The following is a 27141-nucleotide window of genomic DNA, read 5'->3' as shown; positions in this document are numbered from 1 at the left end:
GACACCAGCCACGAGCCAAACCAAAGGAACTGACAGCAGGCTCCCTCCCATCCCTTGGCCATTTTGCAGGCATTGTTCTGTACTCTTCCAGGAGTGGTTGAGACATCGGTCAAATTAAGGGAATGGACACCAGGCTCTTTCCTATGACATAATTGTCTCTCGGGCATTGTCTGGGCTCACATTAACAGTCACCTGGGAGCCATTCTTACAGTGGCTTAATTCAGTATAGTATTTCAACTTTGTTCTGATAACAAGGCTCTAAATTAAATATATGTTCAGCATTCAGTGACACCAGAGCTTTATAGAAAGAGACACAATCAACCCATTTGGCAAGAGGCAATGTGAGCTCTGCACCAGCTGCAAGAAATCCAATTCCACCTGGCTGAAGATACCCCTAGAAAAAAGGAAAGTCTTTTTTTTTTTTCCCTCTGACACTCTGTGTTGGTGTGACCATGTAAAGGATGCCAATCCAGGGACTCTGCTTCTGCTGTAATTCTTAGCTCAAAGAACAAAAATTGCCATGTGTGACTGAATCAAGCCTCTATCCATCTAACCAATGGAAACTTCAGAAAGCTTTAGCTTGCTGTGAAGTAGCCGCTTGCTGCATAAATAACCAGAGATGAGGCTCATCAGATGACCAACTCTCCAGGTTCCCATTGCTCTCCAGGCTCTGCTCTCCTTAGTTTGCAATGAATGTACTTAAACACCAACGGCTGTCATTATTTGGGACCCTTAGGACAGACAGGCTTATGTGCAGGAGTGCTGAATAGGCTTCCCTTCACTGTCACTGTACAATGGATACATTCCTACATTACTGGATACCTGATTTTTAATTTTAGTTTTACTTTATATTTCACCACTGTATTATACAGCAAAGTTAGTGTGAGATCACTTTACGCTATTGTCCTTTTCATTCCTTTTCAGTAGGATTGTTTTTCACAAGAGTCTTGGGTTTTTGTCACTTCCATGTGTTCAGCTTCCAAGGGCTTCAAAAATGCCATGCATTTTTTTATAGAAAGTTGATCGTGTTTCTTCCTTTCTTACAAAATATGTTTCAGTTTACTTCTGAAATAAATGTCTGAATTTCCAAATACGCTAATCCTTAGATTCTTTAACTTTTTTTTCTGCCAACTAGAATTTTTAATCTGATTCCTGGCTAAGTGTGGGATGTTTACATATGTGATTATCGCTTTATTACTCATATATATTATAAAAATATATTTTGGTATTTTTAAAAAAGATTTCGTACAGAAAGAATAGGATATTGGTGATAGGTGGACAGTTGGACTGGAGGTCTTTTCAAACTTTGGTGATTCTGTGATTCTATGATTCTGTCAAGAAAACATGCTTGTTTTCTCCCTTGTCTTACTACAGATGATCATACCAGGGTCAAACTAGCACAGCTTGCAGAAAAGGATGGAAAACTGACTGATTACATTAATGCCAACTATGTTGATGTAAGTGCCTTTTTCTGTCTGACAGCTCATCCACCAGTCAGCCTGTTCTGTGAATAGTGGTGTACAGAGATGAATAGACATAATTTTTAAAAAAATCACAATATTAAAAAATACCGCAGCACTTTCATTATCTAAGTTAAATGTTCAAACTTAAAATGCGGGTAAAGAGGTAAAGCCTATTTCTTTCTCAAATCTATCTTGGTATTGCAGCAGCTGTAGCTTAGTGAAGAGCTTTATGAAACTAAAAAATGTTCTGTCACATCAGAGTCATTTCAGAAACGTTTCACATCTGAATGTTTATTCTTTTATATATTTTTGGTAAGTGGTTAATTCTTCTGTCTGAGATAATCTCATGAGAGGAAGATGCAGTTGGCTGTGAGCCTCATCGAGATACCATTTCTTCAGTTTTCATTACCCGGTAATTTACATGCGAATGATCTTGATTCATTTCTTAAACCACTGTCATAACAGATGTCTCATAATCACTATCATGTCAACATTCTGCCAGAACATGGGCACTTGAATATATATCCCATTTGTTGGAACGATAAACATTGACATAACAGTTGCATTCAGATGTCATCTGGTACCACAGACTTTCTGTGATTTTGATAGTTATGAATTCAAAAGTACTTTAAAGCTTTTGAGATGTTTTAAAAATAGATAAATAAAATGTCATGTACTCCTCCTAACCTCCTTTTGCTTGGGGACTATGATTTGACAAGTGTCATTTGTTATACTTCAATTTAGGGCTACAACAAGCCAAAAGCCTACATTGCAGCTCAAGGGCCACTAAAATCAACAGCAGAAGATTTCTGGAGAATGATATGGGAACATAACGTAGAAGTTATTGTGATGATAACTAATCTCCTTGAGAAAGGAAGGGTATGAGTACTTTTGTCTATTATTTCTCTCTCTGATGTTGATAGATCCACCTCTAGCAGGCTCCTTTCTCTCTTTCAGAAATCTGTTTTAGACATTTTTGAGCAAAAAGAAATAGTTTGCGGTAGGTGCTTATACTAGGGTTGGTTATGGAAGTATAGAGATGAGCATAAAGAAAACAGTTAAATTCAATTGCAAACAACTGAGGTCTTGAAGTAATGTTCTAACTACAAAAAAACAACAACAACAACAACAACAAAACTGTTTTCTACTGAAAAAAGCCTTATATTCAGGACGTGCCACAGCGTGAGCTTTGGGCCGTGTTCCACTCTGTTCTTTCAACTCTGGAAAGGAGAAGGCTATAGTTCATGAGAATTTTTCACGACACTTACTGGCGTCTCCCTGCTAACACCCCATGGGATCCGAAGTTCCTCTCCTGGCATATGACCAAATACATGTCTGTGCAGTGAGGCAAAATAAGGTCAACTCCTATCAGGGGATGTTACATGATGGGAGTATGCATATGCAATGCACGTGTGAAATCAAGAGACATTGTGTCATCTTTACCACATACTGGCAGCTACGCCTAAAATGTAGTTGAGTTCTTGTCATGTGACCAAGTAAGCATCTCACAAAGGGTACAGACAGAGTAGATGTAGACAAAGGGCTATGCTGAGTTACCGCCACTTCATATACAATACCACACTGTAAGCGTGCGTATTCTGGTATTTCTAGAGAAGGAGAACTGGGCATCACAGCTCTGTATCATATGTTCCTGTCACACACATGCTCACTTTTATTGTCCCTGACCAGGTATATATATAATCTACCCATGCTATGAATCAACCGAAAGCCACATATGACACTACTAACTTGAATGTATTTCTATTTCTATGGATTATCTGTTATTGTCTTTAGATTTTATAGTGCCTACACTATGGCAAGTTCCACAATATAAGAGTACTTTAGCTCTGATAATATGATTTAAACTTCTCTGTTTTTTGAAGTATAAATAACATCTTTGCATTGTCAGATCTCTATAACACAAAAGAAATGCACCTTATTTTATTCTCTTTTGAGCATTATGTCTATTATATGTGTGGTATATTGGGAGTTCCTGCATGTTTTTGTGGTGGATTGTGCTCATAAATGTCTATGTTTGAATCTTGATCATTTGACATTTTTCTTTCTGTCTCTCTCCATTTCTCCTTTGATCTCTAACAGAGAAAGTGCGACCAGTACTGGCCTGCTGAAGGTAGTGAAGAATATGGGAACTTCTTGGTTACTCAGAAGAGTGTCCACGTACTTGCTTATTACACTGTGAGGAATTTTACTCTTAGAAACACAAAGATCAAAAAGGTTTGTGACATCCTGAAAATGTAGGTTAAGCAAAAAGAAATGGTAAAATTTTCTCAGAGTATTTTCAAGGAAGTTGTTGGAAGTTTTCTTTTGTATTGGCAAAACTGTAGGTCTCAGGCAGCCAAGATGCTTGTCCAGATACTTCAGAGATGAGTTCAACTAGTTGAGGAGATAGTGGTGCAAAGCTTAGTTGAATGCCATTAGTGAGTGAGGTCAATACTGAGTCCAGTCCTGTTTAACACCTTCATTAATGACCTGGATGGTAGGGTAGAGTACACCCTCATTAAATTTGCAGATTTGCAGATGACATGAAACTAAAGGGAATGGCTGACTCACCGGAGGGCTGTGCAACCATCCAGAATGACTTTGACAGGCTGGAGAGGAGGGTTGACAAAAATCTCATGAAGTTCAACAAGGAGAAAGGCAGAGGCCTGCACCTGAGGAGTTGCCATCTGGCAGGCAGCATGGCGGAAAAGAACCTGGGAGTCCTAGTGAACACCAAATTGAACACAAGCCAGCAATGGGCTCTTGCTGCTAAAAAAGCTAATGATATTTTTGGCTGTATTAGGCAAAGTCTCTCTAACAGATCCACAGAGGTGATCCTTCCCCTCTATTCAGCACTGATGAGGTCTCACCTGGAGTGATGGTCCAATTCTCATTGTGAACACACTGGGAACAGTCTGTGAGGAGGGAGCTGAGAGAGCTGAGACTGTTCAGCCTGGAGAAGAGAAGGCTCAGGGGGACTTCATCAGTTTGTATAAATACCTGAAGGGAGGATGTAAACAGGATGGAGCCAGGCTCTTTTCAGTGGTACCCTGGGACAGGACAAGAGGCAGTGGGCACAAACTGCAACACAGGCAGTTCCATCTAGACATCAGGAAGCACTTCTTTACTGTGCAGATGACAGAGCACTGACACAGTTTGCCCAGAGGTCATTGAGTCTCCTCTTGGGAGATCATCGGAAGCCATCTGGATGTGGTCCTGGGCAACCTGTTCTGAATGTTCCTACCTGAGCAGGATTTGCACCAGATGATTTCCAGAGGTCTCTTATGTCTTCAGCCATTCTGTGGTTCTTTGAGGTACTGGTCTGTAGTTCTCATGTGTATAACCATCAGAGATAAGGATGTGATCACATTGGAGAGCCAATGTGGACTTTACCTGGTGAGCAGGAGGGCAAATTCTTAGAATGAGATCAGGTAGTAGAAAATGTGGGTTGAATTAAATCATCAACCTCAGCCATCAATCTTCCTTTTTAAGGAAGTAAGTTTTACTTGTCTACAAAACAGGTGAAGCCAAACCTTACCTTACTGAAATCAGAATCAGCATGCTCAGCAATGGCATCATGGAAATATAATTTGGGCAAAAGGGAATGGCTACAAAAGGAATTGCCTACTTTGAGGGAAATTCTTAGAACTTATTTCATTTCAGCCACCCAAATCTTAAATATCTAGTCTCTCAGCCTCCCTGTACAATTAATGAATAATATACAGCATCTATTGTCGAGTAATTTTCCCAGCTATTTTAGGAATCTCTCTTTGGATAAGATGGCTTGCTTTGGGTAAGGTAACACCATTTTTGAGTTGCCAATGAAGCAATGGGCTTAGAAAAGCATCCCAGATGAGCTTACTTCCCCTGTACATGATTAAAGCTGGGTGAAATGAATCATATCCTCTCTACCCACTTGGCAGAGAATCTGGGTGGCAAATGATTTGGTAAATCTTAATAGCAGTTGTAATTTGTTACCTTTCCAGTGTTCTAAGCCTTTCACTATGTCTTTCTAAGGGACAGTGAGCGATAGTTCATTTTTCCTTTCAGTGGACAAGTTGGTGAGACAGAAACACTGGCCCTTGCTATTCCCTTTGAGCAGTGGAATATCCAGAGCTAGGTAGTTCTTTAGTGTGTCTGTTAACTAAATAGAGATCGTTTTCAGGAAATATCAGGTACATAAGCAGAATTACAAAGAATTGCCTCTGCAGTGTGGTCTGATTCTGTATGGAATTCTCTTTCTGTTGCAGGGTTCCCAGAAAGGGAGGTCTAGTGGACGTGTAGTAACTCAGTACCATTATACCCAGTGGCCTGACATGGGTGTTCCAGAGTACACGCTGCCCGTGCTCACCTTTGTGCGGAAGGCATCGCACGCCAAGCGCCATGCTGTCGGGCCGATTGTGGTTCATTGCAGGTGTGGTTTTACCGCCGTAAGGTTCACTCCACTTTTGTTTTGCAGAAAAAAAAAAAAAGGATTTTTCACTGGTGGGTTAAGCAAAATTTCACTCTCACTCTTAACAACTCCCGATGGAAGAAGATTAGTTTCTTAGATGGTACTTCTGTCTTTGGTAAGACCAACTAATCAACTCTCTGTACAATTTCTGTAAGCCTCCATAATGGCTCTAAACAAGATCACGCTGCTCTGCACTACATTCTCTTTTTTTATTATTATTTTTTTGCAAAAATACTTTCCTTTTTTACTTTTTACCACTGTTTTGATTGCTATGAGCTTATCAGATATGTGCAAAGCAGTAACTGTTTCCTTTCCGCCAATATATATCCTTAGGATGTTTTTGGCTCATGCATTCTTTGGTGCAGGGATACTCTGTAACCCTAAGAGGAGCTCTGTACACAAAAGAAGACTCACACTCTTCCTGGCTGAACTACATCTCTGCTGTTGTTAACACTGCTCTGCGCTCTAGCAGTCGTTTGCAATGGAGGAGCACTCTGGGGAGTGGTGTGAGGTCTGCATGTGCCGCGGCGTGCAGGCAGGTGTTCTGTCAGCACTCACTGAACTGGGCAGCCCAGGGAACGCTGCTTTAAAAGGGCTTGTAGGGCCTGGAATGACTTCACAATGCCCGTGGAGGACCGGGTTATTGTAAAATATATAAGCAGGTTCTGGTTTTCCACTGTAGTACCTCACCTTTGATGGAACATTTGGAAAGAGAACCTCCTCATGAATTCTGTCCTTCTGGAGCTGACTCTGAGGAAGCCAACAGGTAAAGTCGCCTCACAAATGCTGCAAATGAAGATATTTTATTTCTAGGATGATCTAATGTGACTGAAATCTCTTTTTAGCTTAGAAAATGAAAATTCTACGTTTTGGTTGTTCTGTTGCTATCTGCATCCTGTCTGTTCTCAAGGAGTTCAAAACAAGGGCTTCCCCAAAATACCAAGGCTGAGATCTCTGCGAGCAGGCTGAGAAATCAGCAGTACATTATAAATCAATTACGCTGTGCTTTTTAAAAGTGAACAGGGGCCAGTTGTGTGGCTTCAGTCAGACATCTCCATTGGGTCCCAGGTATAACTCACCTCTGTCTGTAGGCAATCTCATACAGCTTTGAGTTCACCCATTAACTGCAACTGTGGCATTCCAAAGGAGAATCATGTTAGAAATGTAACTTCTACTTATCCTTACAGGCTGTGTGGAGCACAAATGCGAGGAACTACATGAAACCTTATTTAGCTATTTTTGTTTTGGTACTTTTCATGTTTTCTTTCGTAACAAGTAGTGATGGTGTTTGGTAATCCTTATATTTTTTGTGTATCTCCCAGTTTGTTGTTAGCCTGGGCCTTTCAGTTTTATACCATGCTTCTTTAGGCAGTTTTTTACAGCAAACAGAACTCATGCCACCTATGCTTTATGCTGTCTTTGAGGAAGAAATAGGGTGACTGAATTAGTACAGATGGACTGTTCTTAGGTCTGCCTGCAAGCTGCCATGTAGGCCCAGCATGGTGCTGCTGCCCTGTACCAATACTCCACATAACAGAGAGGGGAATTGCAATTGACTAATTCCTACGTGTGACAAGAAAACAAAACAAGAAGACCTTTTGATGTAGTACTCCTGATCAAGATATTTCATGGAAAAAAAAAACCAAAAACCCACCACAACAATACAGTTGTTGTTATGTTAAATGATTCCTAACTGTTCATGAACCTTTTCTTCTGCATCTCGCCTCTGTCAGAAGGGACTCAACCACTGCTTGCGCTATTGGCCGTATCTGAAGAGTACTTTTTCTTTTACAGATGTACCTTCAGTGGCTCTGCTGTTTCCAGGGCTTTCCCTCAGTTCAGTGTCTTTGAAAGCTCCTCAGGCAGCATCTGTAGTGGGTGGCATAATGCAGCTTTCCCTTTAAAGTGGTGTACATTTCAACACAGAAGAACTGGAGCACATTGACTGTGCCCAAATGCTGACATATGCCATACTTTGTAGGTATAATTGATAGAATATCCTAAGGAGTATCAAAAGGCTGAAAACTGCAGACCTGCAGGAAACCGCATTGTTCTTTTTCAACTGATGCTTTAAAAGTCATCCAAGAAAATGATCCTTAGATCTATTCTCGCACAAAGAAAAAGATGAGTTGGAAAGATTTTTCTTCATTACTAGCCTTGGTGCTTCAGCAAAGTAATATAATCACGCAGTAATAATTACTACAGACCGATTTGTTGAAAAAGCTGTTTATAAGAAACAATTCTTTCTATGACTGTTGTACTGCAGGCTCAAGAATCTTTTTTTGTTTTGTAGCGCTGGTGTTGGAAGGACAGGCACTTACGTAGTGTTAGACAGCATGCTGCAGCAAATTCAGCATGAGGGGACAGTCAACATATTTGGATTCTTAAAACACATACGTACCCAAAGGAACTATTTGGTGCAGACTGAGGTAAGACCAATATCTGTTTAGTGAGAGACTTAGCAATTTTCACATTTCTGTGAATACAGTCTTCATTCTGGCACTGCCAGACAGACAGGCAGTCAGTCGCCAATCTGGACTTTCCCCTTCTCTTTCCTTATTTTGTAGTGCCATGCTGTAGGCTAACTTGGTGCAATGCACTTCAAAATGACCTGTCTGCAGGCTCTTGTCAGTTTATTAGGGAGGACTCAGAAGACAGAAGACCTGCATAAATCATGCTTCCCACTGTAGCACTTTCTTGGCAGGGCATGCATTTTTGTTGTGAATTTTTAAAGGAAACACATGCTCAGATCTTCACTAAATGTGATCAAACAATTGAACAGTAATAAGTTGGAGGAAGGTTGTTTCAACCGAACATTATCTATAGCTGATTTAAACTGAATATTATATATAGAATAGTGAAAGATGAGAAGAAAACAGTACGGGCAACAGCAGGGCTTTTTGAAGTCTATTTCAGGTTTCAGGAACAGGTGTTTAGATTCCCCAGTGCCTTTCAATAGGAAAAAAAAGGTAATCAGCAACAGCATGGGCACTTGTTCCAAAGGATGAGGGAGAGAAAATAGAAGATAGCAGTAGGAACTGGGAGTGATTGCTTTATTGTAACAATGAGAGGGAGAGCCACATAACAAGCTGGCTTGAAAATTTGACATCAGGCTATGCTTGCATTTTTTACTTTATTGAGTTAAACATGAACGTATATGTGAATGTAATGTTTCGCAGGTGGTGGGGATTTGGCATTGTACTGTATATAACTTGTGTGTGTAGTTCAATATCACTTGTAAATGTGTGCTGTCCCCGGAGAGGAACAGCTTTCACTGCAAAGGACCTCTCTCTAAAAAAAACTGCCCTGCAGCAGCAAGCTGTGAAGAAATGCCAACCGTGTCAGACATGTCAGCTCAGCAAGAGATGTCCAGGGGAATCTGAGCATAATTGGAGCTTATATGCTTGCTTTCATTTTCATAGGAGCAATACATCTTCATTCATGATGCACTGGTTGAAGCAATTCTCAGTAAAGAAACAGAAGTCCTTGAGACTCATATTCATGCCTATGTTAATGCCCTCTTGATACCTGGACCAACAGGAAAAACCCGGCTGGAGAAGCAATTCAAGGTGAGCTCTCTGAGGCAGTCACGTAAAAAGCTTTGTAACTGTGATCATCAGTGACTTGAAAGTAGGTATATCAGCACAACATTCATTACCTTGCCATATCTATAATTAACAGTTAGACCTAAATTTGGAGCATGTTGACAAATTCATGCAGCCAGTTAGAATATAAGAATTATTTCCATGCACTTAAATAAGATTTTTTTCCTAAAAACTAGAGTATGGGAAGCAGACCAGTAAGGAGATTTTGGAAAATCCAACTACATGTCTTTGCGTGCAGATCCCTATTCTGTTGAAAATGGTGTGATCTATGTGGGTCAGGCAATATATTCCCCTCAGTATAAAGCCACGGCTTGAAAACGGGAGTCGCTTCAGCAGGCTCTAAAGGAATATTTTGGTGTTTTGTCTGTTTGAATGCTATTAGTCAAAACAAGTCAGGCAGTGAGACCCCCGTATCAGTCCTATATGCTTCACAGGTTTCGAGACAAAATCAGGAAGCTCATCACCAGTATACCTTGGGCTGCCTCACATCAGGAGCAGCACTGGCTGTGTAACAGTGCCAGGCTTTTTTGCATGGACATCTACTGTTTGCCACAATTATTTAATGTTATATGCAGGCAAAACAGAAGTGACAGCGGAGTGGCAACAAGAAGTGGGAACAATTTGAAGAGACATTTCCATAGTGGTGTTGGCACCTTTGTTCAAGACACCTTTGACCCACTGAAAAAAAAGTGAAAAGAAAAGGTTCTGGTGATTTGCTAAGTAGTTTAGCCTGATAACTAGATGTCTAAAGTTAATGTGTGCATCCCTCTGTTTAATGCAGCTGATGGAATAATGGCTTTTGCACAGTGACCTGATTTTTTAACTTCATTGTTTCAGTTACTGAGCCAGTCTAACACACAGCAGTGCGATTACTCAACTGCACTCAAACAGTGTAACAGGGAAAAGAATCGAACTTCATCCATCATTCCTGGTAAGCTTGTTCAGATTGGTTTCTCTGAGTGGAAAAAATGTTTATGAACGGTGTGTCAAACCTTTAACTTTTCCTTAGTGAGATATGAAAGTACCTGTATTGGTATGGGACAACGTTTTTAATGTACTTCTAGAGAAGAAGTGGTTTGTCCAAATACTACATGTATGAAAATCAAATAGATGTCTGAATAACACTTTATCCTGACTGATGGAGCTTAGTTTTGTTGTCATTCCATGAGACATTTGGGATAATTACTGTAATATATAAGGCAATACAACATGCATGCTAATTCATAACTTTTTTTTTTTTTACAGTGGAAAGATCTAGAGTGGGTATCTCATCACTGTCTGGTGAAGGCACAGACTACATCAATGCTTCCTATATTATGGTAAGTCAGTTAACTGTGCTGCTGAAAGTAGCATCCCATTCTGTAGGTGTTTTCAAAGCTGCCGAGTACCCACATTGTAGGGACACAGTACTGAGTTGGAAAGTTCCTTTCTTCCATTATTCACTCTTTCCCTTAAAGAGTTACTTCTCCGAGAGTGTATTATTCTTCTTCTTATTATTATTATTATTGCTATTGTAAGTTCAATTAAGTGCCTTGCATTCTGACTACTAGTAGAATGAGAAATCCCATCATGGTTTTAAGGAATAATAGATCTGAGTATGGAAGAATCTTTTGAGATTAACTAGAAGCATTAACTAACAAGTTAGCTTTTATTGGCTGTACTGTGGTTTACCTTCCTGCCTGCTCATCTTGCCAGAGGCTTTACACCAGCTTTTGCAGTTGGCATAGTCCAAGGCAGCATAACTCAAGAGGTTTTCATTATCTCTTGGTTCCCTTTCACTCTTTTCCCCTCCAGTAACTGAGAGGGAATAGTAAATGCTCCCTGGATATTCAGGAAGGAGATGGGAAGTGTCTCTCTGCCGAGAGTGCAAAGCAGTTAGCTTTTGTGGTAACCAGCTGGTCTAACATCTATACAGATTAAGGCACTGCTTGGGATTTTTGCAAATCTTCCAAATATTCTTTTATTTGTTTCATGTTGCCAGCAACATTAGAGGCCTGACTAATACAGAACAATTACCATGTGTGACTGAGCATTTTCATTATGAGTTGGCTGTTCCAGTATCTACTGATTTCTTTTGTATTTCTTATTCAAATTCTTCAGTTTTATAAATCATTTCAGTGTAATTGATTTTAATCTTTTCACGTGGAAAATACTGTGATAAAAGTTTTTTTTGTTTTTTTTTTTTCTTCTGATATTTGTAGGAAACCAAAGGAAGCACATCTCTGGAATTTATTTTCTAGACTTGTGTTTCTACCCAGAAAAAAACCTTCCTTAAAATGTTAAGAGTTGGGTGTTGATTCTGACTCCTGTGGTTTTGTATTGCAGGGTTATTATCAAAGTAATGAATTCATTATTACCCAGCATCCCTTACTGCACACTATCAAGGATTTCTGGAGAATGATATGGGACCATAATGCCCAGCTAATAGTCATGCTCCCTGATAGCCAGAATATGGTAAGATCGATGGCTGCTGGCTGTGGTTTTACATATGAATTTTAGTAATTTTAACATTTTAAAATATGCAGGTTATGAGACAGTATCTTGGATTTTGTAAAAACCAATTTAAAAAGCAGTAATATGATACTGAGCATAAAATCCAAATCTGGAGATTCTTATCTCAGTAAATCACAGTTGAGATGAGGAAGTATTCAATCATTTAATCATTTCCTGCCTTTTTATTCTTTCCGTCAAGGCTGAAGATGAATTTGTGTACTGGCCAAACAAAGACGAGCCTATAAACTGTGAGACTTTCAAAGTTACTATGATTGCTGAAGAACACAAGTGTCTGTCTAATGAGGAAAAGCTCATAATCCAAGACTTTATTTTAGAAGCTACACAGGTAACACTGCCATGAAAGTGTAACTCTCGGGATTTGGTTTGTTAAAGGTAATACCTATATTTTGTGACGTCTTCTTTTGTTAACTGAGTGCTAAAATTCCATGGCTTTGAAAAACCCGTGGAGGGAACAAACTCTATAGGTAATTTGATGACACTAAATAGGGCAGCCCAACCTTCATAGTGGTGGGTGGAGGCTGGAGCCAGATTGGAATAGAGGCAAAAATAAGAAAACAATCTTTCCCCAAACTGATCTGTGTTTTTTTTTCGCTCTTGTAGGATGACTATGTACTCGAAGTGAGGCATTTTCAGTGTCCAAAATGGCCAAATCCTGATAGTCCTATTAGCAAAACCTTTGAACTGATCAGCATCATCAAAGAGGAGACGTCCAACCGTGACGGACCCATGATTGTACATGATGAGTAAGCACTGACTTTCAATTGGTCTTGTTTTTGTGTAGAGCCATTCTTTCTTCTTATTTAGAGTGAAAGCCACTGAAACAAGGCACAAAGCCTACCCCTAGCAACAGTGCTGTTGTTTCTGTTTCAGCTGCACCCGCAAGAGAAACATTTTGTTTTTGTCACACTCTGAACGTTCTCATTTCAGTTCTATCATTCTGATAGTGCAGATAATTGCTGAGTTGGGCACCTGTGGAGAAAATCATTCAGAGTTTCATTCTGTGTTATTGAGAGAAGTAAGACTATTAAGACGAGGCACCTTACTCTCCTCCAGATGCTTAATAACAGCCACGAGTACTGAAATGTTGTAACCAGGCCCAGAGGCCTTCAGGATTTGCTTAGAAGAGGACTGTGGGAAAATACAGCTGAGTCTGTCTCCTGAAGGCTTTCCAGCAGTCGCAGCCCAAAGCTGTGAAGTTGTGTACAATCCCATTTGAGAAAAATGTCAGCATCACGGAAATTCATCACCTAGCTGTGGTATTTCCTTTAGCTGTGGAAACATGATTTTGTGTTTTGTTTGTTACTTTTCAAAGGCACGGAGGGGTGACAGCAGGCACTTTCTGTGCTCTGACAACACTCATGCATCAGCTGGAAAATGAGAACTCGGTGGATGTTTACCAGGTAGCAAAGATGATAAATTTGATGAGGCCTGGAGTCTTTACAGACATCGTAAGTAATAAGCAAAATATGTGTAGTGTTTGTCTAGGATATTTAGTATTGTTACCATGCTTTGGTTTTAGGGCAACATTATTGCACCATTGGTGTGTTCATTTCTGCATAGGTTAATCAAAAATGTCTTCCAGAGGTGCACAGTGGTTCGGATGCTTATTCTGAAACAGGGCATTTCCCTTTAAATATTATGTGGTCATCAAGTGGACTTCTTCAAAATATGTAGAACTGCCACCATCATATTTAATTCTGCACTGTATCATGTAAATAATGGGCTCAATCCAACAAGGAATATATTCCTACTCCAGGCAGACTCTGAGGTAGTTACCCTGGTTTCACAATCAAGGAATAAAAGAAAGCCAACATCTCAGTGGTAGCCCTAATCCTGCTCCCATTCAATCTGTGGGTACTTTGCAACAGAGGTTACAAGGACCATATTTAGCACAAAATATTACTTTAAAAATACATTGTTTGTTGTTTTTTTTTTTCCTCCCACCTGTACTGTGCTCCTTAATGTTGTGGTCCACACTGTGTGTAGGAGGAGCCATTAATCTGAAAATGAATAAAGCAGATAAGCAGTACAGCAAAGTGTGGAGCACACTACGTTAACAGGTTGACACATCCACTGTTAATTACTTTTGAATAATAGCATTACAAGGCGTTGTAGTCTATTATTTACTAAAACACGCTGACTGTACCCTCTTTTCTTCCCCAGGAACAGTACCAGTTTCTGTACAAAGCGATTCTCAGCCTTGTCAGCACAAGGCAAGAAGAAAACCCTTCAGCATCTATGGACAGTAATGGCTCAGCTTTACCAGATGGAAACGCAGCTGAAAGTTTAGAATCTTTAGTTTAAGTAACGAAGCAAATGGAACACACAAACACTTGCACCACATCGGTCACATCTGGAGTTTACCATTATTCTTTTCAGTTTTATACTCAGTGGGGGGAAATCTGTCACTCTATATATAATCAGTCCCCAACCTTTGTTCCAGCAAAGTCATTTCTGTGACATATGACTTTACTGAGGAACTTTTATCATTAACAATGTGTGCCTTTTCTTGAACGATTTCTTGTAATACGTTGTTCTGTCTGGACTAACTTGATTGGCTTTTACAGTGTTTCTAAGAATTGAATTGTGGTACGTTTTTTCAGTATTAGTTTTTGATTTATCTGGCTTTACTTTAACTTAAAATTATCATATTTATAGGTGTTAGGGGATTCTCAATTACAAACAAACGTCATGGTTTTAGTATTTGATTTATTTGCTGTATTTATAACAATCTACATTTGCTAGAAATATAACTTTTAATATAGTAGAATGTAAATAAAATACTGTTCTCCATAACATTCCGCATTTTAAGACTTCAATTAGACACTTAGCATAGTAATCTGATACTTACTGTAAATACTGCTACTTCTATAGTGATTCCATGGACCAAATTTATATTTATAATTGTAGATTTTTATATTTTACTACAGAGTCAGTTTTCTAGTTCTGTGTAATTGCCTTGTTAAAATGATGTAGTCCAGTATGTTTTTATTTTAACAAAGTCTTCTGATATATAACTGTGCATATTAAGCAATTAACCTTCATATAGCTGCATGTGATTTTAACCTTTTGTGAGGAATAGAAATCATTTGTTTTGAAATGAGAAGTTTTTATGAGAATAACACCAGTACTTGGCATTGTTAAATTGTTTTTACCTATGGCATTGCAAAAATAAATATAAATATTCCATTCTGTGCCTTGCAGTCTACCACACACAGCAAACAGTCTGCACTGTGGCATGGGAGAGCTGTGCCTTACACGGTATCCCTTAGCCAAGTTGAACCCCTTTGAGAATTAGGACTTGATTTTTTCCCCTCTTTTTTGGCATGACGTTCGTTTTGTTTTGCAGGTGGTAAGAGCTACAAAGGTACAGAACCCACTAATGGTCCTAAAAAACACACATTGCTGCAGCACTGTGGGATTCCACGTGCGCTTCCCTTCACAGCATTCAGGCAGGAGGTTGATAGCAGAGAGGTGCATCACACTGCACTTTGAGCGAGGCAATACGTTCGCTTTCCAGGTGGCCTGAGGGCTGCTCGCTACTTCCTCTGAAGTACTCAGGTTGCCTGGAACCCTGAACTTGCACATCTAGGTTAATGAGGACAGCTGTGCTATAAAATTCCCCTCTTTCATCCCAAAAACAGAGCATGCACTCAGACACTCCCTTCTTAATCTCCTGGGGCGCATGTAGGAAAGAGGTTAATTGTGATCTTATGGTCATTTCCAAACCATATTTCATAATCTTCTTACCTTCTGCTCTTCACCATATTAGCACACAACATAAGAAACTGCAGCGCGCATCTGTTAGTTCTCCGGCCTTCTCTAAGAAAACCAGCCTGGAGTCTCACATAACTTTGTGCTTTTCTTTTGGAAGCCTCTATTCATGTATTTGCAATTGCCTATAGTTGCACATGCAAGGTAGGTTTTGGGCCACTAAATTGTATTACAGTTTTCAAGCCTATAAGAACCAAGAGCAATAAAAGGAATCTTCCTTCCTCAAATCCCATCTTGATATAACTGTTCCTTTCAACCTAAACTGTTTTGCAGACATTTTAAAATGATAATCCAAGGAATCAGCTGTTGTTCAAGGTTTCTTCCAGGGATGTTTGTAATCGCACTCATCATCTTAGCATGCTGACAAGTTATTTAAAACATAAGTGCTTAGGATAATCTCTTTACTCACACATATTGGTTGATCTAGAAAAAAAAAATAAGAATCACAAAAAAAATCTTCTGTAATCTTCAACTATGATGGATTACAGATTTTAATAAAAGCGTGTCAGTTCCCATCTCAGACAAAGGCCATATTCTAATTAATTTTTTCTTGTAATCCAAGCTACAGACTCAAAAGACATACAGCCTGCCTCTACAAACTGGGTCAAGTTTGGAAAAGATGTTATGAATCTCCTGCAAGAAGTAGGATATTAATGAACAATGTCCTTCCAAGAATTTTTTAACAAAGTAAGTTACAACAGCCATGCGTGCCAAGGGAAACCTGCTTAGCGAGCATCCTCCTAAGAAACTGCAGATGAGTAGGAGGTAAAAAGAAAGAAAACTGATTTATTATCATCAACAACTTTTTCTAACCGTGGCGTTGTGACTGAACACCTATGGACAAGCTTTATGAGAGTCAACAACAAGTAATGAGTGCAAGTCATATGAACTGTAGTTATCAGAGCAACAGCGTATTGGTTAAAAACCTCAGTAAGGACTCTGAAAATCAGTTGACTAAACTACCTCTTGGTGCTTTAAAACAGTGACACCCTTCAATAACGTGTACTGTTTCAGATGGCCTGAAATTTTCTGTGGTAAACACTCACGTTACCCTTGCTGAACTCTTTTTCCAATCCGTCTGAAGCATGAGCAAAGCAGAGATGGGGAGGAGTTGTGCTGCAGTGTTAGGATTAAACAGAAGCAGAGACCCAGCTACTGCAGGAAGTCTGGGAAGTCCTACAGCTCTGGCAGACATGCCAACACCACAGGACTGCTGGGTAACCTCCCAGACTCAGTACCCCATCCTGCCTGAGATCCATCAAGGCAAAAGCCATCGAGTTGTGGAGGCCAGCACCACTGGCCATGGTCTGTGCAGAACCCTCAGGCTGTAGTGGGGCTTTCCTAGAGGTTTCTTCCAGCCATTTTCTAGCAGCACTGCTCCAAATGTGATTGCAACCCAACCCAGCACATCTCCATCCTGCTTGCCTTGGCCTGAGCACCTCTATTTCCATTTCTACTTGGCTGCTACCACCCAAACACACAGCACACTGGAGACTAGGGTAGAAAATCCCCACTGTTCTGTGTAGCAAAAGCATCTGCCATCCTCAGGCTTCTCAAGGAAATGGAGGAACAGGAAGGCCAACTGATGTGCAAGTTAGAAAAGTATAGTCAGCATTGAAGAACAATATATGGGAAAACAAATGGAAAAAAAAATGGAGCAGATAGCACAATGAAAACGTTACAGGCTTAGTTTTACCACTTCTCTAGAGAAAAACCAAGGTCTGGCTGTATAATTCTGTTTCAGATGTTTATGCTTTCATGGATTATGTAGTGTAAATGGACAAGAGAAAAGAGAATGTACTCTCCCAGGACATTCGGCCATGTTTCCTCTGTTCCCTGTTTTCAATTTTTTCATCTTAAGATATTTTTAGAAAGGAGAAAAAAAATAAACAAAAAAAGCCCTTCTGACACACTCAGTTCATTCCTTTGTTTCAAGAAAGCCAGACCCTGTGATCCTGGCACTAGTCACAGAGTACCTGAGAGCCTTCCATTTGCTTTCATAAATTCTGCTCAACAGGCAAAGCTAAATTTCTGGTTTTCCATTTTTCTCTCCTTCTCCTCATTAGATTTTCAGTCCCATCGCAACTACTTAGCTTGATTTTTTTTTTCCTCTTAAAGAGCTATTGCTGTATTATTGCATGCCATTTGCCTGGTAGATGTATGCTTGTGTTCCAGTAGTTCTTGTCTTTAGGAACATCTGGGGCAAGCAGTCAAATGCTGAGGCAAAGAAGAGAAGGATGTGAAAGTGAAGTCTGTCTCATGCACCTCTATCTCAGAAAGTGGGATCTTACCTGTCATGGAGAGCTGGCATGAAAAGAAATTCCAAAATGAAAAATTGAGAGATAAGTGACAAACTTTGGAGCCTTATATAAATGAACAGCTTAAGAGCCTTTGCACCAAGGCAGTGGTAATCGAAACCAAACTCTGTATTCTACTGCTTCTTCGGAAAGCAAAGCCCTCAAGCTGAGATAGGCAGTGAGAACCAAAGATTTCATTTCTTGCTGGGGCACAGGACCATCTCACACACCGAGCTTCCACATTTAAGCATTTGGACACAAGGAGAGCTACAAAAATTTTGTATATCTCAAGACTACAGCAAAAGATATCCAAATACAGTAATAAATGTAGTGTTATAGATGAATGCTCTAACAATCTTTACCATTTTTTCCTCTTGGAATACCCTTTCATACTTCTTGCTAGATTTACACCTGTAGACACAAAAATCTATGTGAAAAACAAATACCATTCATGTACAGCTCATCAGACTGCAAAGATGACATGACAAAGAAACACAGGTTTTCAGCTTTATTTCTCAACCAATTTTGTGTATACCATAAGATTATCTTCCAATAATGTGCAAAGAGGGCTGAAATCTAATCTTCATACAAAAGCTGAGCGATACATTTAAGTCTACACTTAGAAAATAAAAAGCATCACTGCATGGAGAAACAAATATATTCCGATATAAAATATTTCAAAAATAGCGTTTCTTGAAGAAAACACATTGTCAGTCCAGGGTGACTTAACACTTAAAAAAAAAAAATAAGAAGTTCCAATTTTCTTTGTGTATTGCATTTTCTAGGCAGAGAAGCAAGGTGTACGTATGCATACAGCCCTAACTCCATGGTTTTGTATTTGTGGGGTAAAGGAGGGCAACAGAATTCTTAAGTTGTGATCCTGGTGTCACACTGTACTGAACTAGAACAAACCAGCAGACAGAAGTTTAAAATTAAACCTTAGTTGCAGGCCTTTAATTGACCTGTGGGACAGAGGAGGCAGCAGAGAGCAGAACATTCATTCCAGACTCCATGCTTACCACAGATGCACATGCAAGCCATGTAACAGATAACCTGTAACAGCAGTGGGATGGGAAGCAGCATAATGGAGCCAGGATCTCATCCAATACTTAAAAGGTGCAGAGCAATATAACAGAATCTAAATCTGACAGCAAGGCGGCATTCACTGATTCAGTATAAAAAGCACTCCAACCTTCATTCTTCTTTCCCCCTTTGGCTCCTTTCAGCCTCCTCTTTGTTGCCATTGCTACTTCGTTACATACGCAAAAAGCAAATCCAAATCTTGAGCAGCAAGACTTGGAGATCAAAACTTCAGCTCTACTTACGGTAGCTTTTCCTGCCAGACAGAGCAACCTCTGGACTTGCAATCCTTCAGGACTGTGTAAGTAGTACTATGTTGCTCAGCAGATAAAAGCCTGTGCGTTTATCAGCAAAGTGCATTTGTGAGCAAAGTTGAAAGGAGACAGATTCCAAAATGGACATTCAACTTCAGAGACAGAGAGTTCCAGATAGGTGCACAGGTATCACTGAAACTGGTAGGTTTGGCTTCACAGTGAACTAGTGGAAAGTCTAACCCATGCCTACACTGCAAGGTGGTGCAGAAATCCCTGAGCTAAAGCTACAGAAGCAGTCCTGAACTAGAAGGAATCAGCTGCTGTTTTGCCAGAGAGAAGTTGAACTTGGGCTAAAGCTCAGAGTTGTCACAGCTGCACTGCTGCTAGAGCTGGACCGGCATGGCTGAGCAGCACAGCACTCAGCATCACATGAGCTGGTGTAGTGCAAACCCTCAGCCCTCTGAAGTGGCAGTGAACTGAGTAGTATGGACAGGCACCCAATCTACAATTCAAAAGCATGATAGAGAAAGGACAAAAGTTAACTCAAAAAGTAGTGATTTAAACCTCTAAGCCTACTGCATTTCAAAGCTGCTTATACTAGACAGTCAATTCCCTTTGTAACAGTTCTTAACTTGGACAAGGCACACAGTGTAAGTCAAAGAGTAAACACGTCATTTAGAGCAACCAGTAAGCACATTAACTGTAGCACGTTTAAGAATACCCTTCCGAGCTGCAGAGCTAAGTGCTCATGTGCTCTCCTAACAACAGAAAGCAGCACGCAGTAGCCATTTCAACATACTGCAGCCAGGAAAGGGTATGGGAGGGAAGGTAGTTTTAAACACATTACCTCCACCTATGAATTCAAGTGTGCAGTCATAAGAGAAAGATTTAACAAATATTAAGATTTAGGTTTCAACTGTTAACAGCTGAACGTCTTCAGTATTGAATAGGCTTTTCGTTGCTGGTAGAGCAGAATGTCTAAACTATTTCATGTTGTTGTGAAAATGTTCCCATATACTGTTAAAGGGAACAGGATAAGAGTTAGAAGTTATACTTAAAATATATCTCTGCTAAATGGTTTATGGTACATGAAAAATAAAATCAAACAGGAAATTGAATTAATTTCCATTCATTCAGACTTTTCCTTCACAAAAGTCAGTAATAGACTTTCCTTTCAGCTGCATTTTGTCTCAGTAATAACCCCATCCTATATGTTTAGGTGATGAACTCAATTTAAAAATACGAGTTCCTTAGAAAACATTTAAGTAAAGATCTGATAGGTGCTGAAATACGGGCAAAAAAATTTTTGGAAAGAAAATAAAGTAACTCATGCATCCGAGTATCTACGGTTTCTACAACAAAGTCAGGTGATCAATTCTACAGAAGGCACCACTTGGGTGTGAAATACCAGATCTTGTCTTTAACTGGTCCCAGTTGAGAATCTTCAAGCTGTATGCGTGGAAAAACAAACAGTGCCAAAACCAGATTCAATCCATTGCTTCCAGTTACTGTCTGATAACGTTATGAGTACTGTACGTAATGCCTTCTGCCTTAACACGCTCCAGTATTGGCCCATAAATCTTCTTCGTCAATGGTATAACCATGCCTTTGGTATTTATTTCACCTGAAATTAGGGAGAAAGAAATAAAAAAATGCATTAAGTGTTAAAGTTATTGCATATCTGTGCCCGGGTGCCAGCAGGGAGGTGCAGGGCTGCCCTGTGCCAGACACAGCTCGTTCTGGCCACAGGGCATAGCTAGGCCCAGCAGCCAACATGGTGGTGCCTCTGGGAAAGCAGATTTAAGAAAGGTTTCAAGTGTCGCATAGCAGCAGAGAGTGAGGAACAAAGTACGAGAAAGGAACTCTGAACACAGTGGAGGGAAAAGGAAGAGAATGATCATGACAAAGAAGAGAAGGGGTTCCAGGTGCTGAGAGAGTTCCATACAGCCAGCGGGGAACCCACAGTGGGGCAAGGGGAAATTCTGAGGAGGAAGAAGAAACAGGGACACACTTACAGACTGACTGCAACCCCTAATTCCCCATTCCCCTTCAGTGCTCAGGGCAAGGGGAAGAAGTCGAGGCATGGAGACATGAGAGGAAACGTTGAAGAAAGGGGGAAGGCCTTGTTTGACTTTGCATCTCACTAGCCAAAGCCATCTTCATCAGCAACAAATTAATCTCCAAATCCAGCATGTTTTACTTGTGATGTTAACTAGTAAACAGTTCGTATTCACCTCTACTTGTGAACTTTTCTCACTGTATTTTCTCCCCCTGCCTTTCTGAGATGCAAGTCTGTCAGCTAGCCAAGTTCAACATACAAATGCAAATATTGATTTGCAATTATACAGATATTCTTTTTTAGGGAATGGTGTTATGCTCTCACATAGCATCAGTACTGTACCAAAAATAAGGAATACTGTGCTTAAAATACAGTGTGATAGACACAACTTCAATTTGATTCACAGAGCTAGAGCTAAAAAAAAAACAACAAAACCACCCCAACACGATTTCATGCTTACATGATGATAACTAGGCAGCGTGTCTGTTTATATACACACAGAATACGTCCAGTATTATGCCCTAACCTCAAATCTGATCAGTCTGGAAAATAACAGTGGAAGTCGCTGTTTGTTCAGCACAAGTATATCTTAAACTGTGTCACTGTGACATAGTTTCCAAAGGTCAACAATTGTAATTTATAATACCAAAGGTCCCCTCTACACTAATGAAATGCTTAAGATTAAATGAACAAAATCTCTACAAATTCAGAAGTAAATAAAGAACTGTCATTAAATGATCCAAGCATGCAGATTTAATATTCCTATAAGGAGACAAGAAAAGTTTGATCAGTTAAAAATAACAATAATACACATATATACTTCAAGAACACCACATATTATTTTCTACAGGCAGGTAGATACAGAGTTTGAAATACAGCTACCACAGGCTGACCTGTCACTTACCATCTAGAACCATCTTTGCAGCAATAGCCGTCGGGTATCCTACAGTTTTGGCCATGGCAGAATATCCATTGTTATCACCATAGACAACCAGATCAATAAATTTGTCTTCCAAATGGCCAGAAGGATGCCTGAGACCTATTTCATTTCTCATAACAATCATATCTCTCTCCCCAGTGCCTAACAGAAAAAGCACACAAAGTATTCATTAATTACTTGCATTCCAATTCTAACAAGATGAGGCTCCTGACAAACAAGGCATTATGTATACATATCACTTACACTGGGGAAGCAATTCACGCTTTAGATAGGGGCTATAAAGGATAGAAGATTCAGATGAGATGAAAAATATAACAGGGAAAGAGAACAACAGTGGATGGAGCAGGGAACATTACGAGATATTAAAAAGCCTTAAAATAAACAAACTAATGAAATCAAGGCTATAAGAGATATTGACTTGTCCCAGGGACAACCACAAAAGACAGCAGGACTTCTCACATACCAAAAGGCAGCTTCATCTCCATGTGCTTTGCAAGAGCCCCCACAATGGAATCTGCTGCTGGAACTGGTTCATCTCCCAGTAATCCTAGCCTGGTAGAAGTGAGATAGACTGATACAACTGCACATCAACAACTTAGTCTCAGTTTTGTGATTTCCAGGTTGCTCAACATCTATCAGTTTAACTGCCTTAACAAGGACCAGAACTGGTAGAACTGCCAACTTCTTTTTTTTCTTAAAAAAAAAAAAAAAAAATTTAAAATTACTGAAATATCTTACCATTCCACAGCTTCCAGCTGACTTTTGTCTTTATCCAACTTGTTCAATACAGCTTCTTTAAGCACAGAGTACTCAGCAGGAGACTGAATTTCAACCAGTTTGCACATGAGCTCTTTCTGTATTAAAAGAAAAATTAAAAAGCTCCTGAAGGTCTGACATCTGTTCCCACTGCTTTTCATGCAAGGTTTCTAGAACATAAGCTCCGTTAACATCCACTACTTCTGAGAAGACAGGCTGCACAAACAGAAGTGAGACAGTTCGAGATTTTTAATCACAGCAAATGAGAACACGTATTGTTTTTTCCCCAAAAGCTATATGCACCCACCATTCAGCTGCCTCACGCTACTTATCCCTTGTATTGTCTTACCCCCTCTTCCAGCACTGAATGAACATAGAAATATGCATAAACGAGGAATGGTTGGAGGATGTTCAGGTGAAAGGAAAGCAGCCTTGAGACAGTCAGTAAGTCAGGAACTTCAGGATCTCTCTCAGCTGGACTAGAAATGGAGAACGCCCCTTTCAAAAGGAAGGGAACAGACTAGAGAGATGAAAAAGCCTATCACAATCATGGGAGTATTACCAAAAAGCTTTCTGAATTTTTTTCCCCATATCTGAAGAACATTTTGTGTTATCAAGATGTTAGTTATTGCTTGCTTCGTTCACAGCAAGATGGATAATAGAAGGAGCTCCAAACAAGCGAGAACTGTACAGCCTGTTGACAAGCTCCTATTATCTACAAGCAAACTACAAATATAAAGCAGACAAAAAAGAAGTATTAAGATGTAATAATATCGCTGATACAAGGTTTGCAGTGAGACTAAGGAGTTGCTATTTAATTTTACATATTTCATGATATTGTGTCCTTATTCACTTAGGCTAGATGGACTGGAAGTTATAGCAATTTTTGCATACAAAAACTTATCTATGTCAATCCTAAAAAATGAAGGTGGACAAAAACCATCTCGACAAATAAAAACCACTCCTAGCCCATTTTAGGATACCGATTGACAGAACAGACACACTGCAGAAATGGCAGCCTAAAAGCTCTCTGGAGTCTCCGAAGATGAGCAGCACTCTATGATAGTCAGAGACAACCATGAGTCAGCCTCTTCACCTTTTTCGTTGTTTGGTTTTGAGAATATTGAAGGAGTTATTTACTGAAAATAATAACATCTTAAGAAAAATACTGTGCTCTCCTTAGACCATAATGCAGCATAAGCCTTGGGTCTTTTTCCAGATTAATGTTGATAAAAGCACAAGGAAGGAAATAGGAAAGAGATTTGAATTTTGTCTATATGAATAATAAAGTTACTGCCTCAAGGGGTTGCTAAACTGGAGAAAAATGTCTCACATGACAGATAAGCAAGCAAAAAGCTGTCTGTATACACAGCTTACTCTAAACCATACTGAGATATGAAATTCCTTACTTTGCCCACAAAGATAACCAATGTGTTGTCAGTCAAGTGTAACAGCAGCACATCACGTATGTGAGCCATACCTTGGCTGCCTCATTCTATCATTCTTTTCTACAAACTACAAATTAAGTTATTTCAGAAGCCCACTATTCTAAAGCTCTAGGGGCACCGAGATCCAACAAAGAAAATCCAAATCAAAGCTACTGCATTTTCCACTGACATGGAAAGCAAAACTACTTCCCACTCATAAATAACCTTTGATGGACAAGAAAGTAACCAATGCGAGTGCTATTAAAAAAGCTAAGGTCAGTTTCATCCTCTGAATGTACTTAATGCACCACTGAAACTCTCTCCGTCATTCTTCCACAACACATCTCCCACAGGTAACCTTAAACAGAAGAGCACACTTTAGACAAGTTCCTTAGCTGGTACATCTGACATTTCAAAGTGTCAGATGTTTTCCCCCAGCTAACTAGCATAAAATTAAAGACAATTCACAGGAACACTGGACAAGACATGGCAGTCACCTAGCCCAATGCCCTGCTTGAAGCAGGCCTACTTCCTGCATTCATGTAAGCCATGGCTTTGTCTAGCTCAGTTCAGAAAGCCTCCAGACTCCCTTGGTAACCTGCACTGCATTCCTGACAAAGAAAGTTTTCCCAGTGTCTGGAAATAAAAAGCAGAGATCAGGATGCAATACAAGATTACCAATGTAAAGGACACTCAAGCCTAGAAATAAGGAAACTGTTAGTCAAACAGACAAAAGACAACAGTAATCAGAGAAACTCACCCAAGTTAGACGTGGCGTGGTTGAATTTAGCAAAGGAGAAGGATCTGGGTTAATTAACCCTAACTTCACAAAGCCTCCCATAGTTTTAGAGTATCCCTGCAATAAAAGAATAATTGTGGTTAAAAACAGTAATCACTTGAAACTGAGATATTTCTTCTTAGTTTTAAAGTAGTGGTGTACACAACCATGGCCATGCTATTATTCCCACAGGAAAACAGTCATAACAACATGATTCCAATGGGGTTACAATGATAGGTGAATAGGTGGGTCTCCACCTCTCATTCTGTTTTTTCTTCACCCTCTTTAGTGATTTATTATTATTGTCATCAGTATTTTTGTGGCAAGTAGAATTGGTTCAGGAGATTGAAGGGCCAAGCTGGCCAGCACCAGACCAAATTCCAGCGCATCATTACAGGCAGGGCAGTTCAGCCAGCTGGGCCCTAAACAAACTACGGAACAGACAGCCAAAATCTGAATTTGGCTCACTTCAGTTTTACACTTGTATAATTCTAATGATATCAAATAAACTAGTTCTTAAGGTAAGAACTCTCTGTATCTTTTCTTCAGGAACATTAGAGAGACAAACAAGACATGACATCTAAAAGGAACTGCAAAGGACAATAGGTTGAAGGATAAGTCAACCATTTCCTGCTCGTTTGTGTTTGTTTCCCGTTAATGGTAACAAGGGCAACTCCCACACAGCTACTGCATACCTAAAAACACTTACATGCAAGTGACCAAAACCGTGATCAAAAACCAGACTTCTGGAAATAAAGGACCCCTAGAGAGGCTAATTATAATGAGGAGCTCCCTCCAACAGCACAAGGTTATTAGCTCAGACGGCCTTGCAGTTAGATCCTTCTGTGACACCTCTTTATAAACTGACTCCATTAGCCACCTGAACTCAGCCTATGAATGGCACTGAGGAGATTGCAGCCTCTGCACTGAATGGATCACTTCTGCTGCACTGCATGACTGAGCAGTGTCTGAGGGGCACCAGGACACGGCCAGGCACACACTGGCATGGACATACTGCACAGGTGGGGCTCCTCCACACATCTGTGACAGTATCACCCCAACCTGAAGCCATGGGTCTCCTCTGGTGATTAGGAAATCCACATTAACCACAGAAACATCATGATCAGCTCTGCTGCAAGAAAAACTCTTCATGCCATTCTGACACAGTTTTGTTGTTTTTTTCCCCCCCTCTTGTTCTAACACTTACACAAAAGAAGAACATTTTACCGGGCACCAAATGGAAGAGTAGATACTGTCATATTAAGACTTCATGATGAGACAAATGCCTTCCACGTATTTTTAGCTTCTGAACAAGAGATCGTATCTAGGCTGACAAAAAGAGAGCTGTTGCCATTTGTAACCCTTGTACCTCCACACTGGCTTTCCATCCTCCTATGCTAAGCAAGCTCTCCTCCCTCCCAGAAATAAAGAAAAAAAATCCTGGTGTATTGAAACACAGGGAAAATATGCATGACATTTCTCATGCCATGCACAAAAGAAAGCAACTTAAATCTTGACAAAAACCTTAACTCAAAAAGGTAGGTATCCATAAAAGCTTTTTCAAAGCCTTCGTTAGGGGTTTAAATTTCCTTTTAGTGTATACTGACCAATAAAATAAAGAAATCAGAAAGAAAAAAGCCCTCTAATATTCCGACTAACAGGTTGAAGCTGTTGTAATTCAAGATTTCTAGTTTCTTAATGAACCAATTCTTCATTTTGATGCAAAACTGTTATTTTAGCT

The 27141-nt window shown here is 39.8% G+C and overlaps 2 protein-coding genes across 9 annotated transcripts in view; one reads left to right on the top strand and one right to left on the bottom strand.

Annotated features, from left to right (window-relative positions):
- The window catches only part of PTPRZ1 (protein tyrosine phosphatase, receptor type Z1), a 130529-nt gene extending 115305 nt beyond the window's left edge, over positions 1 to 15224 (top strand). For 4 of the 6 annotated variants that reach the window (NM_001199312.2, XM_015280889.4, NM_001389384.2 and 1 more), the window contains 13 exons: positions 1375 to 1457; positions 2208 to 2342; positions 3564 to 3698; positions 5714 to 5877; positions 8210 to 8345; positions 9339 to 9485; positions 10359 to 10452; positions 10767 to 10840; positions 11847 to 11975; positions 12214 to 12360; positions 12636 to 12778; positions 13348 to 13483; positions 14199 to 15224. In NM_001199312.2, the coding sequence (NP_001186241.1) occupies positions 1375 to 1457; positions 2208 to 2342; positions 3564 to 3698; positions 5714 to 5877; positions 8210 to 8345; positions 9339 to 9485; positions 10359 to 10452; positions 10767 to 10840; positions 11847 to 11975; positions 12214 to 12360; positions 12636 to 12778; positions 13348 to 13483; positions 14199 to 14339 (1664 nt within the window). In that variant the 3' untranslated portion in view covers positions 14340 to 15224. Of the gene's footprint in view, positions 1 to 1374; positions 1458 to 2207; positions 2343 to 3563; positions 3699 to 5713; positions 5878 to 6598; positions 6683 to 8209; positions 8346 to 9338; positions 9486 to 10358; positions 10453 to 10766; positions 10841 to 11846; positions 11976 to 12213; positions 12361 to 12635; positions 12779 to 13347; positions 13484 to 14198 lie in introns of all 6 variants that reach the window. The other 2 variants (XM_015280868.4, XM_015280884.4) reach the window with 1 other exon arrangement.
- A 3375-nt stretch (positions 15225 to 18599) lies between these two features.
- The window catches only part of AASS (aminoadipate-semialdehyde synthase), a 30402-nt gene continuing 21860 nt past the window's right edge, over positions 18600 to 27141 (bottom strand). For all 3 annotated transcript variants that reach the window (XM_015282251.4, XM_046900009.1, XM_416001.8), the window contains 5 exons: positions 25383 to 25478; positions 23178 to 23293; positions 22903 to 22991; positions 22404 to 22580; positions 18600 to 21064 (listed from right to left, as the gene is read on the bottom strand). In XM_015282251.4, the coding sequence (XP_015137737.2) occupies positions 20946 to 21064; positions 22404 to 22580; positions 22903 to 22991; positions 23178 to 23293; positions 25383 to 25478 (597 nt within the window). In that variant the 3' untranslated portion in view covers positions 18600 to 20945. The remainder of the gene's footprint in view (positions 21065 to 22403; positions 22581 to 22902; positions 22992 to 23177; positions 23294 to 25382; positions 25479 to 27141) is intronic.

Source organism: Gallus gallus, chromosome 1 (genome assembly GCF_016699485.2).
Source record: "Gallus gallus isolate bGalGal1 chromosome 1, bGalGal1.mat.broiler.GRCg7b, whole genome shotgun sequence".
NCBI lineage: Eukaryota > Metazoa > Chordata > Aves > Galliformes > Phasianidae > Gallus > Gallus gallus.
This window is presented reverse-complemented; position numbering and strand designations above follow the sequence as displayed.